We start from the raw sequence: 14,840 nt of genomic DNA, 5'->3' as shown, positions 1-14,840 counted from the left end.
GCTTGATAAGTATACAAATATTTAATTAAATCTAAATGCGCGGGACAAGCAAATTGAATGACCGTTATAACAAGCGAAAAAATTAGACGAGAAAATCATCGACATTACATTTTAAGGACGACTGTGGCGCCCCTTGTGGATAAAAAGTAAAGCTTAGTTCGAGGTTCGTGCAACGCTAATTGGTGAAGTGGCAAAACGTCCAAACTGTTAGCCAAATTATCGACAGTCGATTTTGACTAACAGTTTGAGCATTTTGAGTTTCATTTTTTCTCCGACAGAGGCGCATTAAGATTAAATTGAGGAGCTTTTCCCGATAAAAATGAGTTCAAACTCGAATGTAATTAGACATTTTTCATTGATAAGTAATGTTATGAAAAAAATATAATATTTTCGAAGAACGTTCTAATGATATCGTGTTTATACTCATTTTCATCGTGAGTAACTCCTCAGTCCTTTCGTAATATTTTTATGAAAGTATATTGAAAAATGTAAAAGTTTAAATTTGTATTCGTTTGTAATTCCCCATTTGCTTACATTATATGCGGTTGACGATCGCTGGGTCTTTGATATTCAAGGCTAGGTGTTCGGCTATGGATGAAACTCTGCGAGGAACAAGGGCGTTGGTTTCCAGTTCATAAGGGAAATGTTTAGGTTTAGACTTACCTTGTATGTTTATAGATTATACTATGGTTCAGATAAGCAATCTTCCACTCTCTAGTCTCTGTTCGCATCTGGACAACTCAGAATTATTCTAATCCTTTCGCATCTAGCATATGAATAAAAGTATCCACAAAGATAATTGAGAACTTAGACAAATTATGTAATAATAATAACAAATTAGATACTTCTAATATAATTTTTTATAATTTTTAAACCTGTTTGTCACATAAAATTTGTATATTATTGTGATCAAATCTCGTGTCAATTTCTGTTATAGTTAAAAAGTTATACAAAAACGGCGTTGTATTCCTTACTCCACAATGCTGAAAAATTGTAATTATTATAAATAATTATAAAAATATTTGTTTGTACGCTTTTTGGTAATTGTTGTATGCGTTGATTACAAGGAGATTACTCGCTTTTATATTTTACATACATATAAAATACACATTTAAAAAGTAAAAGATAGTTCGTAAAATTATATTTAAATAATTTTTTATCAAAAATATCAATTAAAATTAATTAAAAATCATTGCTTAACAAATGTAAAAAATGTTTAATTATTACATATTTTCTTAGAAAGACTACATATTTAATCTAGTGATTACCTACAAAAACTGCTCAAACTCAGAGATTTAGAGAGTTAGAGTTAAGAATTATTGAAGATTGGTACAATTTACCGGCAAGACAGAGTAAAAAACTATATGAAACAATTCCAAAACATCTAACAAAGATTTTTACCTGCAATCTACAACGAAACTAGGCTGTGTTTGTACGTCTGGGTTACATAGAAAATTGTATTTCATTCGGGCATCGATATTCTCACTTCTGGAACGAATAAGGACGAAAATTCCCGCTTGCATGAATTTGAGGCCCTGGAAAGGGTCTCTATTTACTTGCCGAGTCTATAAAGTCACGTGACTAACCTAACCTCTTAAAGGTTGCAAGCTTAGGTTACAATTATTTCAGCATGTATAAAATTGGCACATGTAAACAACGTTGAGTTTTTACATCATAAATGTATATTTGCAGTTGGAAACTTACGATTTTTACATTTGAGATTCATTCATTGCATTATGGCGTGAAATGTACGTGAAATAACGAAGGTTTTGGAAATAATTTGCTATATATTTTCGAATATAGTGTTTTATTATTAACAAAACATTCCCAAACGAAAATGTTGAAACCATTGTATAGTTCGTTTTGCAGAGCTAAACTGGAAAAGGTAAAATTAATCTTATCATTTTACAATAACAATACAGAATAATATAAGAACAATAAATTTTCAGTTGCATTATTGGTGGATGTGCCCATCTAATGCATTCTCCAAATCTACAACAAGAAAATTGACACAAGATAGCGATGAAAAAATAGTATCTAAAAAGTGTGTATAATTGTTATTAAACTATTTGTTATCAGATACAATTTATAATTATTTTATAGTAATTGATTTATAAATATTTTAAAAAATCACAAATGCAATAATATCCTATTACAGTGATGATGAAACTGTCAACTCTATGGATAAGTTATCATTAAATAATATCATGATCGACATAGAAAAGAAAGTAGTTAAACAAAAAAAGAAGCGTAAGCAAACAAAACTTAGGACAACACCTAAAATAGTAAAACTGGAGGTATACAATATATTAACTATTGGTAGTTAGTGCTCACTATCACCGATCAAACATCCAGATTACACTCCTTCTTTATCATTGTTCAAATATGAAACTTTTCTTGTACATTATAATTTATATACATTAAAGTAATTTCCAATTACTATAGATGCCAAAAACAGTATTAGCAGTTCACGTTGGTGCTACTATGCTAAGCTGGACGCTTCTAGACTGCAATTACGATGTGTTGGATATGAACTGGCATCATTGGAATAATCAAGCAAATTTGTATGATTTAATAACTTTAGTAAGTCATTCACTATCTAAAGATGTAGCTAAACATGATTACATGATTCCTTGTTTTCTATTAGATATCAGCTATAACTCCAACTATACCTATAGCTGCTACATATATAGTAGAAGATACTTATATTCCACATAAAGGATCTTCCATTCAAAGATTACTTACTCAGCAACAACTGGGTGTTTCTATAATGTCTTGCATTTTGTTGAGAGAGAGTACGTTTATGCTTTGCTAGTAACATTTCTTTCATGCCTATAGTAAAACATTGATTATGCAGCGTTTACCTTCCTAGGGCTATTATCAGAGTCATTGGAATCGACAAACAATATATACGTATTGCACACTTTCTTCGCAGCAAAATGGTTCGGCTTAATAGTTGGACAGGAAATAGTATCATCCGAATATATTATGAAGAAGCTATTGGATGTATCTGCACAGACAGCTAATAAACCACATATATCCATTAACTCGGAGCTTAAATTCAAGTATATGAAGTTGCCAGACATCGAACGAGACCAAGTCAGTTGGTCCTTGTTAAAAGCTGTATCATTTTTGCATACAATCGAAACAAGAAAAGTAAAGAAAGTAAATAATGTAAATAATGAATAAAAAGTAAACAATGAATTAACACCTTTTTTTTTTTTTTTTTACAAAACAAATTCATTAAAGAACCATAAGAACGAAGCGATATACAAAACCGACTGAGATTACAAAGTTGATTCAGTAAGTGGTAGCCAATGTTACCAAGGATAAAACTGAAAGAAAGCTAGGATTTGTGTATGGAGTAACACGAGGTGGAAGTACAGGTCCATTCATTTATTATATATTAATTTTCATTATACTATCTATTCATAGTACACTGTACGTCTAATGTTTCTCGCTTCTCGAATACGAACTCGCCTCGGGCAAATAAACAGACAAGTAACGTTTCGTCGCAATGTTAGGCGGCGTATGTATGATGTATGTATGTGTATATATATATATGCACACACCATCGTATGAATACCATATTTGAGTAAGTATACGAGAGCAAGATGTCAGAGTAGTGACTGTTTCGTGAACATATAGTCAACGAATTTGTACGATCAACTAAAAAGTACAGGTCTCGCACGATATCTCTGCACCGAAACTGGTGAAGTCGTCAAATCAGGTAAGGCTCGTCGAATAAGAAAATGATAGTAATCGCCGCTACTTAATCCGGCAGTGATGCTGTATAAGAAGCTTCGTTAACTACGTATCGTCGTCTAATCGAGCACGGGTCAAGGATACCGCATGGTTCTTCGCCGAAATTTCGCCTCTTCACATCATGGACCAGCACTTGCACGTGGCAACATGTTTGAACGGGAACCAAGGAGACGATGTTCATCGACTCGCCACGGAAACGTGAATGAATCAGTATCACTTGGTACAATCAAATTTATCAACATTTGCTGAGTCAATTAGTCTAATATGTGTAACTTAAGACTGCGGATATTTGCAAAAATTGAAGCGTCTACACAAAATGAATCAATAAAGTAGACGATACTCTGACGACCTGTGCGCTTAATTAGCCAGCCAGTGCTTATCAGCCAGTAACATACTACTTTTCGTTATGATAGGACCATATTCTGAAGTTTAAGCGAGAAAGTAATTTTACTATTAACAATTATGTGTACACTGGACAACTAACTGCAGTTAGCGTGTACTCAATAAATCCGTAAAATCAGCAGTCTGTAAGGTAAACATGGGAATCGGTAGCAACGGAGTCATGTATGTACTTTTAACAAATTTTGTATAAATTAAGAACGACTGAAACAGTTATATTTTCTCATTTTGTTTTTAGCGTCGTTTTGGTATTGCCCAATTAAAAGAGGATTATTGGAGCCTCGGAACTCTATCGGTGGTATAGAAAAACGGAAAACAGTCCGCAAAGAACAACAATACAACTCCGATTCTCGTGTCCAAAGAATGGCCCAATGAAAAATTCCCCGATGCTCATTCATCACGTTTGCCGTTCTCGCGCGACCGCTTAATCGTGCCAATGAATCTACAACGAAAAGCATCATCAACCGCTCGTTCTTCGTCTTACTTCGGTTGCCAAAAGGATTACGAATTCACTAAACTGTCGTCGACATGACAGTGTATACTATACAATAAACTATACGTGATTGCACACGCGCCACTCTCTCGTGTTAGAATTCTGTTTTATCTCACAATCGCATCGCTGCCAGGTTAACGTAATTTTATAATTATTTAAAGTAATACCCGATCAGACAAGCTGGAAACGAGTCTCGACATATATATGTATATCGACATATCTAATATATAATTCTGTGTATATATAATATATCTATATGTATATATACGTATGTGCACGTTTTGTTTTTACGCTACAACACATCGTGAAACGGAAAAAACGTTTAAGTACGTTAGAATAATTACTATCTTCATTTTTTTTGTCGTTTCTTTGTTTCACGGTTTCTTCTTTGCTCCATTTCTTATAGTTTACAACACGTGTTTTTTTGTTTTTTCTTTTGTAACTCCAAAGAGAGAGAGTGAGAGAGAGAGAGAGAGAGAGAGAGAGAGTGTGAGTGAGTGTGAGAAATAGAGATAGAGATGAAGAGAGGACATTCTTACAAGCGTATACGTGTATAAAATCTAACCAGCTTAAAACGTACATACATCTCTCGTGGACCGCGCACCGGGGAGCGATATCACCAGCTCGCTAATTACATGCGATATTGATGCAGCTTTTGAGCGTCGCGGATTAAAATGGGGGGGACAGAACCGCGACAATCTCGGTGAAGTTATTGTTTTGCGATCGCGAATGTACGGCCGTTTTTCGGCCGGTAGACACGCAGAAATCGTTACGGTTACAACATTGAATGATTTGATATCGAAATCCGCAGCGTGGCTCGCCGTTACACGACCCAGATCGATCGGAAAAATTAATCACCCGGAGAACGATAATTTTGAAATGAATCTAGAGAAGGCGCAGAGAGTCACCAGTGAACGTGAAAAAAACCAAACTGGTTTCCATTGTTCCCTAGCGTCTCGCTGCCCCTTAGGTCGCGCGACCTTACGGAGGAAATACGGCATATTCTTAGTGCAAATTCTTTCGGAAAAACGGACGCCCGATTCTCGAGTTGATCGTGCAACGTGAAACAGCCTGCGGTCATCGCTTCTCGCAATTCCTCTCGCAGAACACACAGAACACTCGAATGATCCATTATACGAACGAAAGAACGGATCACGCTCGCGTATAAGAGGCTTTTCGTTTTGCTCGAGGTGTTTGCAGATACTCGTGCTCCATTGAAATCCGGCTAGCCTCGCGAACGTGGCCCCGTTTCGTTAAACAGTTCTCGATACCCTGATAGTATTACGACAGCGTAATTGCTTTGTTTTATTCGGCGATCGTCCTCGGGTCGGCGCTCGATAAGGGGGGTCGGGCGCGATTCCGCTAACAAAGACGATCGTCGACGTGGTAGACAACAATTTTCTCCGCAAGTTTACAAAGTTACATCGTCCCGCGACATCTAAGCCCCTCGACGAAGGACGAACAATTGTTTCTCTTTTCTTTTTTCAAATGAAATCTACGTATCTAAGCCAGTCTTCCTTGCGTTCCTCTTCTTCTCCTTGTTCTCTCCCGGATTACAAGGACGTCGAACTCGAATATCTCTTCCGCTTCCTTCTCGGACTTACGCGAGTTATTTAGTCGAGCGAGAACGAAGCGCTCGTGGTCCACAGTCTCTTGGTTCTAGCGAGATATATTGATCAAGTGAAAATCACATAGAAATGCTGTCGATCGAAAGCGGATGGGACGGTCCACGGACGCGTCGTTCTCGCACGGTGTACTCTCTAAACATTCACTAGATGAGCAAGAACGACTCTCCACTCGGTGTACACTTCAGATCTGAATTGGTTCCACGAGGCGGGGACACAAGAAAGATCCAGGAGCACTTGTATACGGACGAATCCCTGACGCGTTGCATCATCGCTGACGGATCGGATCGTTAACTTTAAGTTGCAACGACGGATTAACTTAAATATCTTTTAGGCAGCTACGGGAAACAAAATGGAGGATTAATGGATTGTCGAGTTGCGATCTGTCGCCGATTTTGCGGTCCGTGCACGGAGCCGTTGCGCCAGAATGCACCATTATCTTGCGTCGATGGCTGAGATCCAGCCACAATCTCGGCGCGTAACGTGCCCCGAGTTTTTATGAGCTTGTTCGTCAATTTCATTGCTCTCAATCCGTTGATAACCACGTATATCGTAAATTAAATAAGTTATTGTTAGCTGCACGCGACACGGGACGATAGGAACTTCGGAAGAATTTAGAAATACTCGTTGAAGTGAATAAACTCGACTTCCGTTTCCTACAACTGCGTCGAAAACAATCTCGCAGGAAAGTTCACGATCTATAATTACTGTCGACAACGTTCTTCATTAAGGAAAGTTCGAACGAAAAGCGTGAAGAAGACGACGAGCAGAATCGCGGAACGCGATCGAACGATGCGACAATGCGCCGTTTGACGAGATTCATTGGATTTCCTGTGCAACAGCGCCGCTCGGGCCGCAATTAATCATCGGAACAATCTTGGCAGACGAAGTTGCATGATTAATCGTAACGCGAGGGTCGCGTCGGACGCAGAACAGCTTCGTGGAAATGGACGTCGATATTGGTACATGCGAAGACCGGAAATCGCATACAATAAACGGGACGAGTTGCAGCGATGAATTATACGCGCTATAGGCATCTCGTCCCGGGGTGGCACAACTGCATCATTGGGATCACCGGCGATATCGTGCAATCGCACCTTTCTGATGTTGCACCTGCCGCGAAGCGCGCGATTCTTCCCAAATGAACGTACACTGTCGACCATAAATAATGGCAGTCGTTAGTCAGACAGTCGGTGGTCGGACAGGTGTCACCAAGGAACTGCGTTTTGCAATTAGAATTACCGTTCCTGTAAAGGTATTATCACATCGCGGGGTCTGTACTGTACGGTATCAACAATGTGAAAATCGCGTGTCTCAGAAATTTGAATTCACCGTTAAAGATCTCTTTGATAGCAATAGCAGCTTTCGTCTTGAATCAACCGCGGTCTTCCTCGGAAACATAATCCCGCAACTTCTCTAATCCGCGTTCCTTGAGCCCGTTTCCCGGCGCAGTAGAATAATCGAAAATTATAAAATTATAAATAATAATTCGTTTGATATCAGGAACATTTACTTTCATTCGACATAAATTATTACATTTTTATAGATGCAAGCAGCCCCGCTATTCATTGGGCACTTGCAAATCTGCGTACGGAGCGCTAATCACTGATTAAACTACTTAGGAGAGTGTCTGATCATTGAATAACACTTGATCTAATCAGAAATCATGGCGAAGCCTGAAACCTCGTTACTTATCGAGCAGCCCCGGTAACGTGCAGATCCGAGAACAGTTTTAGAACAGTTCGATTGGTTCCCGGTGCTCCCCCACCACGGTTCCCAGCCTGCTGACCCTGCCTCCGGCCGCGTGTGCCTCCGTAATTCGCCTAAACGGTGCCAAATCGGATTGCGTGACGACGGAAGGAAGCCAACTCGTCATCTTTGCGGCGCGCTTATGGCCGGCGGTGTACGGTCTCGAGGGATCCGAGGCCAACCATCGATCAACGATCGGTCGAGCCCTCCGGATTGGAAACTGGCTCGAATGATTTGCACGGAACGGCAGCGAGGCAGCGGTGGCCAATGCTCGGGGATCACGCGATCGCGACTCGCAATTTGCAACCCGCCAGGAGGACGTTCCGTCGCATAGCTCTGGTCTAGATCTCGGGTGAGAATTCGGATCGCCGCGGACACGAAACCGGAGAAGCTTCTCCTTTGCGAACGCGAAAACGAAAGATCCAGGAACCCGCCTGTGACAAAAAACATCGCGTCGACACTTGGTTCACGTCCGTTCGCGCTCCGAGTCCTCTCCTCTCTCCGAGTGCATCGCGCTGATTACGCGAGATTCATTACGCCGTTTGGGAACGGTTCGGGCCGGTTTCACCGTTGATTACTTTCAATGACGATGACGCGAATCGCACAAACCGCTCGGACGAAAATTCGCCGACGACCGCGCGCATGCAAATCAAGTAATAAATTACTGGCTCGGTCGTCACACTCATACACGTGCGCGCGCGCGCACACACACACATACATGCACACGCACACAAACATATACACCTACACAGACGGTCGCGCGCACGCACGCGGGTATGCACACGCGGTACGAGTCTCGCACGCGTGCATGTACACGCACGCGCGTACGTGCACTCGCATCGAAAACGTATACACGGACGAATGGGTGAACACGCAACACATGTATAGGAGAAGTCCACACACTTGGTTAGAGATACATACAGTACAACTTGAACTGGGTCAACTCTACTTAAGCGTTTACACTTAATTTATCGAATGTTGTTGGCTCACAAATAAGTACTCCGTCTAAATATACTTTTCAATTCGGTGTGCGAGAATAGGTTTCTATTTTCTATACGATATACATACATACGTATGCGGGCGAGCGGCAGAGTGGAAGTCGTTTTTTTTTTATAAACAGGCCAAATTGCGGAATAGAACATCGTGTGTATTTCGCAGATTTTACCATTTGCGGTCCTGTGTCAGAATCGGCATGGATTTTTCTATTTAATGGACCAATGGTTATCCAAATATTAATCAAGAGAACACGAACGTTCGGATAATAGGACAATTACTCAGGTACATTGCTGGAACAAGTGTTTACCGATTAATTCCAATAAATAATAATTACATATGGATTTTCTTAGATTGAACTGTTTTCACGTGAAACGTATTTGGATAATCGCGAATTCGGATAATTGAGATTCTACTGTACTTATCGCTAGTTTGCATTACGTTCATGGATAACACCGCGATTACATGGCACGTAAGAACAATTGTAGCAAATCAATTCATCTGTTCAACATAGATTGCGAAATAGCTTATACATATGGTCGCATCAAATGCTGAAATCAGATCAGGCGTTTATACGAACAACTCCGACTTGTACTCTCCGGCCTGTCCGCCAATGATATGTTCATGTATATGTATGTATACATAGATAAGTCGCGTATCCATCTCTCTCTTGATAGCCCGATTTCCTTATCCCTTCGATTAGAGACGTTTATGATCGAGTCGGAGGCAGTCGGATGCGATCTACGATGGATCATAGCCGGATCGGTCTCGTGCCTCCATCAATTCCGCTTTCCATCGTTCTAGGTACTCTGTTTCTTAACCGAGTTCTTCTCGTTTGGAAGCTGTCCGTGATGAGAGAGCACGCGTTTCTAAGCACGCGCGCGCACGCATGAGAGGAATGAAACGCTCTGCCGAAAATAATATCACAGCCTGGAGACACGGTGGAAGACTAAGAAACCGCGGCTATGGCTTCGCAGAATTCGGAAACGAAACAATGGACGACAGAGAGAAAAAAGAGAGAGAGAGAGAGAGAGAGAGAGAGAAAAGTCAAATGAAACATGGCACGGTCGTTGGAATTCTGACTGAACGATTCCACGTTGCGGCACTGCGTCCGCGAGTTCGTTTCAAGAAAAAAATCAGCGGGAGTAGATATTCGTCGCGCGACAATGACAGTGGCCCTGGAAAATGATCGGCACAGAGCAACCTTCGCTGATAAATACCACGAATCGTTAGCGCCCCTTCGATCGCGAGCGAGACGAGCATTGTCGGCGATCCAGCGACAGGCAGTGTCCACAGGACCAAATAGAACAAACGTTTCAGAAGAATCTCGTTAAATCGCGGACTTTGATGCACTTGCGCTACTTCCTGCTATTGTTGCTGTCTTTCGACCCATTTAATCATGTAATATTCCTCGGCCTTCCGATAAAGATCCTCGATAACTGTCTTGCAATTCTCCTAACCCTTTGCCCTACAATATTGTAGCACCCTCGTTATAAAGATTTGGAACATAATCTACTAAAAACGTGTTATTAATTTCTTTTGAATCGAAATCAAATTCTACTATTGAGAAATGCTGTAGCAGAGATTGGCGTACAATAAACATAAATTTTCGTTCTCTAGATAGGACTATTGTTAACAACAAAAATGTCCAACGCATTTTTATGGACACGATGCATCTCTTAACGGAAAACGTATAAATGTACGCCGCACTGTCGCGTTACAGTAGAAAAATCACGATGAAAATGATCTAATTAGGTCGCGAGTATCTTATCTCGAATAAACGGTCTCCATCAGCTAAGTAATCTGAGAATGATTCTGGAAATCCGACAGTGTTCATCCCGCTCGTTTCGCCGGTGATACCACGTTTTCCCGTAAAACGCACGCACTAGTCTCCTCCTGCTTGCCCCGTGATTGTGATATTATTTAGAAAGCTTACCGTTGTACATAATTGAGTGTTTCAGTCGCACAGTAAATACATAGTGTTCGTAGTAATAAAACTTACATCGGGGACCGTTAAGGAAACGCAGTTTCCGACGCGGCCTCAGAAGAGCTGACTAGCATTGCGCGCTCGTTTCGCGCTCGATTCGCGCGAACGTTCTCCGGATTGTTTCAGCGTTTCGGCATCCTCATTTCCGCCTCCCTTCATCGTCGCTTTATCACGATGCTAGACGCGTAATCGCGCGTGTATAACGTGTATCGTACACGTGTAACAAAAATAGGTTCGATAGGTTCTTTTTTGGTCGAGTCTTTTACCAGGAGTCACCGATAAGACACACATGAACGTGGAGACCCGATCGTTCAGCCTTTTCCCGGAACACGCCGATTTCGATCAACCCTTTCGTTCCTACAGCATTCACGGTACCGTGAATGTTCCCGATCGCGGATCCACTGGATCCCGATTCGCTCTGTCCCGAAACTGATTACAGTCGTCTAAGAAGGTTCGCACTCTAACAGTCAATGTAGATTGCTTGCGTTCCGAAAATGATTCCTCGTTCCTAGCACGTGCACGGTTCATAGCATTCCGATGGTGATTATAGTCGACTAACGTAGAAGGTTCGCTGCATTCTGACAATCAATGTAGAATGCTCAAGGATGACTCCCGGACTGCGGATTTCTCTGCAAAAACTGTTTGCATCGACTGCGAGAATCATCGTATTTCATCTACCAATTTTGGTCGTAGCATCCGCAGTCCTATTGTCACCCGAAGTAAACGTCTCATTGCACTTTAAGGTGACTATAGTCACCGAACGTCCAGCGTTCGCTCCATCCTAAAGGAGACCGTAGCTACTAAACCCGACGATAGCTAATAGAATTATACATCTGATATCTAGAAACCAACTAACGAGATATCGAGACAATTATCCTCGAATTTCATCGCGTGAAAAACCTTCTTACAGTGTCCAAAAGAAAATTTAGTTCCACCTCGAGCGCGGCGAAGAGTGCAACTGCAATTTCATCGAACAGCTCTAGCGAATGTAAAATGTAATAAATAATTGCTGCATGATCACGGGATGCTTACTGAACCGAGCGACTCTGCTCCGAACGATTTCCAACATGTTAACGGCGGGGAACGAAAGGGCTAACACAGCGGCGAGTACAAAGAGATTCACGGACATAGACGAGTTTGTAGAGATTCCATCTTCTTGCGAAAGAGCGTGGCTGCTCGATCGAGTCTGCGCCGAGAAGAGTAACTGCTTATTAGTTGTATTTTATCTTTTTCCTTTTTTTTTTCGTTTTGCGTTTTCACGATGGTACCGTAACTCAGCGAATAGCTATGAAAATGGTACGGTCAACGTACAGATATACAACAAACCGTAATGACAGAGCACTGCACTCCGTCGATCGAAAATATACAATATGTATATATATATATACGTATGTACTGTACTTGTATCGTATGTATGTCTTATGTATAATAAGTGTAGCTATATGTGCGCCACATCAAGCGTTTTCTCCTCTCCTATGCCATTTTGTAACAAACGATCGCAGACGATGACGGATCGCGAGAAAACAATTAAAACGAACAAAACAGTTCGAACGGCTCGGCGTAGCCAAGTTTTGTGCGCGCCTATTCATAAACAATTCGATGAAACAAAAACGTTTTTCGTAATTGTGCGCTACGGAGATGTAAATATATATATATGTATACATACTTTATTCTTCTTTTTTCTTTTGATATACGTACGATATATTTCTCGTTAATACTTTCGCGTTAACTTAGCAAAGAGCAACTCGTTAACTTAGGAACATATGGGAGTAGTTTTGTAGGAGAACCGCCCTGTGTTAATTATAAATTACAGAGATTGGTGGTTTCTACTCAGGCATCGTTAGACGGAGATTAAACACACAGACGAAACGCGTAACACCTCGAAATTAATATATTCCCTTCCACACCCCTACCGCCCCCGCGATTCTATGTTTTTCCGCTTCTCTTTTTTTCTTTATCTGTTTTGTTATCGGTTAATCGCTATTATCAGTTATCCGTTCTTAATATGTTCTTTTTTTTCGTTTTCCTTCGAAATCTAACTTAAATGCGCCACGTTCATCGTAGAAAATAGTTACTGATTTCTTCTCTGTTTTTAAAATTAGTAACATAGATACACTAGTAATTGCTCTAACTTGCCTGCCGTGCTCTTTGCCCCTAATGCACCCAGAGGATTCGCCTAATCGTCGTCATCTATGATATAGAGAATATGTATATCATCGTAGAAACACACCACGACCGATGTATCCGGATATCTCCGAAACGTGCGCATCCCTCCCGTATAATTAAGCTAAACATCTCCACGACAAGCTATAATATATATGTATATATATTATATATCAATAAAAACTCTTCTCCTAGAATTACGAAGAAACAACTTAACTCAACGATACCGACGCAGCAGTATCAAACCCACCACCCCATCGTCCCCCTCCGCGAACCAAAAAGAGTCACGTGCGTACGTGTCGCGAGGGGTGGTTCTCGAAATAATTTAATTAAATCGAATAATAGCACACGGTTCGCTAATCATCGCCTCGCCCGGAAAAATAGTCTCAGCACGAAGAACGAATAGAATGGCTATGAAATGTACAACGTCGTCTAGAATTACACCCTCGCCCCCTCCCCGAAACCCGACAGAACAAACGAATGGATAACAATCTTGTTCTCGAAAGCTACAACTCGAATTTGCACGCGCATCTTGTGAACGATCGAGCACACGACAAGATAGGGTAATACTTGTTGATCCGATGCAGTCTTTAGAGATAGATAGATAAAGAGACAGGGAGATAGGGAGAGAGAGAGAGAGAGAGAGAGAGAGAGAGAAAGAAAGAGTAGATATATAAGAGAGAGAGAGAGAGAGAGAGAGAGAGAGAGAGAGAGAGAAAGAGAGAGAGTCGCGTTCTATCGGTACCGTGTGATGCGAATTGTGCCGGAACCTCTGTCCCTTTTGTATGTTGTGCTTGTATGCGTTTTTGTATCTTCAGGTTTACCCGCGTTTTTTGCGCGTATGAACGTGCGGATTCAATCATACCGTGTGCACACAATCGTTTGTGTCACGTGTGTTCGTGTTTGTGTGTGCTGCACGCGTTTGTACATGTTCTCGCGAGTGTTTTCTGTGTGTGCCTGTATGTGTGTCGTAGGTACAAACTTGGTAACTATTGAACGACGATCCTTACCGGTACACGTCTAAGTGAACAGTCATTACGAAAGTCGACTCTTCGAGATGATTACTTGGATGAGATTCATTTTGTTTTGTTTTTTTTTAAAGTGGGTGGTACGAGTTTGTTTTATGGTTTTGTCGGCTGTTTTAAATTCTTTTTTCTGTTTTGTGCTCGTGTGACATTACTGTACCAAAATCGTTTCCGGCGAGAGAGGATCCGTTTGGTACAGCAGTGCAACGGTAAATCACTGCTTTCGAACAGTTCATCGGATATCGGTCACGTTGGCTTTGCTGCCAAAAATTTTTACTAGCTGATCCTCGTAATCGTCGATATTACGCTTCATGAGCTCCTTGCATGGCCCGAGCAAGCGTTCGAAAGCCTCAACGTCCAAGACTGCAAAAATTGTTACACTTTTAACACCGTGTGCCCTCGAGGAGCCACAACTACCGCGAACACTCTCTCATTCATGCCACCCACTAAATGGGACAACGTTCACACTTTTCTGTTAACCGAGCTGAACTCGTCCGCGTCTATCGACTATCTTTCTGAACATCTTTGGTAACATTACTTAGGCCTGCATCGACTGCTTCGTTATGGTCGCGTGGGTGTCGGTTACCCGGTTAACAGGTTGGCAAACATTAATTCTAACTAATCATCTCGGTGGCATCGGA

General features: G+C 41.2%; 2 protein-coding genes across 10 annotated transcripts in view; one reads left to right on the top strand and one right to left on the bottom strand.

Annotated features, from left to right (window-relative positions):
- The first annotated feature begins 24 nt into the window (after nt 1–24).
- On the top strand, nt 25–4,928 carry LOC117220215 (uncharacterized). Of its 8 annotated transcripts, none has more exons than XM_076524788.1 (8): nt 25–163; nt 1,693–1,885; nt 1,950–2,044; nt 2,159–2,297; nt 2,446–2,583; nt 2,648–2,795; nt 2,873–3,156; nt 3,250–4,110. In XM_076524788.1, the coding sequence occupies exons 2-8, from the start codon at nt 1,838–1,840 to the stop codon at nt 3,283–3,285; spliced, it is 888 nt and encodes a 295-aa protein (XP_076380903.1). In that variant the 5' UTR covers nt 25–163; nt 1,693–1,837; the 3' UTR covers nt 3,286–4,110. The 8 variants fall into 8 exon arrangements, 7 of the variants coding, with proteins under 7 accessions (XP_076380903.1, XP_076380906.1, XP_076380908.1 ...); XM_076524791.1 differs by lacking the exon at nt 25–163 and adding an exon at nt 180–666; XR_013034244.1 differs by lacking the exon at nt 25–163 and adding an exon at nt 4,179–4,928 and having other exon boundaries at nt 698–1,885; nt 3,250–3,985.
- Pka-R2 (cAMP-dependent protein kinase type II regulatory subunit) overlaps nt 3,382–14,840 on the bottom strand; it is a 31,142-nt gene continuing 19,683 nt past the window's right edge. For both annotated transcript variants that reach the window (XM_033469959.2, XM_033469960.2), the window contains exon 8: nt 3,382–14,562. In XM_033469959.2, the coding sequence (XP_033325850.1) occupies nt 14,432–14,562 (131 nt within the window). In that variant the 3' untranslated portion in view covers nt 3,382–14,431. The remainder of the gene's footprint in view (nt 14,563–14,840) is intronic.

This window comes from Megalopta genalis, chromosome 10 (genome assembly GCF_051020955.1).
Source record: "Megalopta genalis isolate 19385.01 chromosome 10, iyMegGena1_principal, whole genome shotgun sequence".
In the NCBI taxonomy this organism is placed as follows: Eukaryota; Metazoa; Arthropoda; class Insecta; order Hymenoptera; family Halictidae; genus Megalopta; species Megalopta genalis.
This window is presented reverse-complemented; position numbering and strand designations above follow the sequence as displayed.

Excerpts from the sequence above, each read along its gene's own strand:
- LOC117220215 (XM_076524788.1), top strand. The coding sequence starts at position 1,838 with ATGTTGAAACCATTGTATAGTTCGTTTTGCAGAGCTAAACTGGAAAAG. Across the intron at positions 2,298-2,445 it reads CTAAAATAGTAAAACTGGAG|ATGCCAAAAACAGTATTAGC; the intron begins GTATACAATATA and ends CAATTACTATAG. Across the intron at positions 2,796-2,872 it reads TTGCATTTTGTTGAGAGAGA|GGCTATTATCAGAGTCATTG; the intron begins GTACGTTTATGC and ends TTACCTTCCTAG.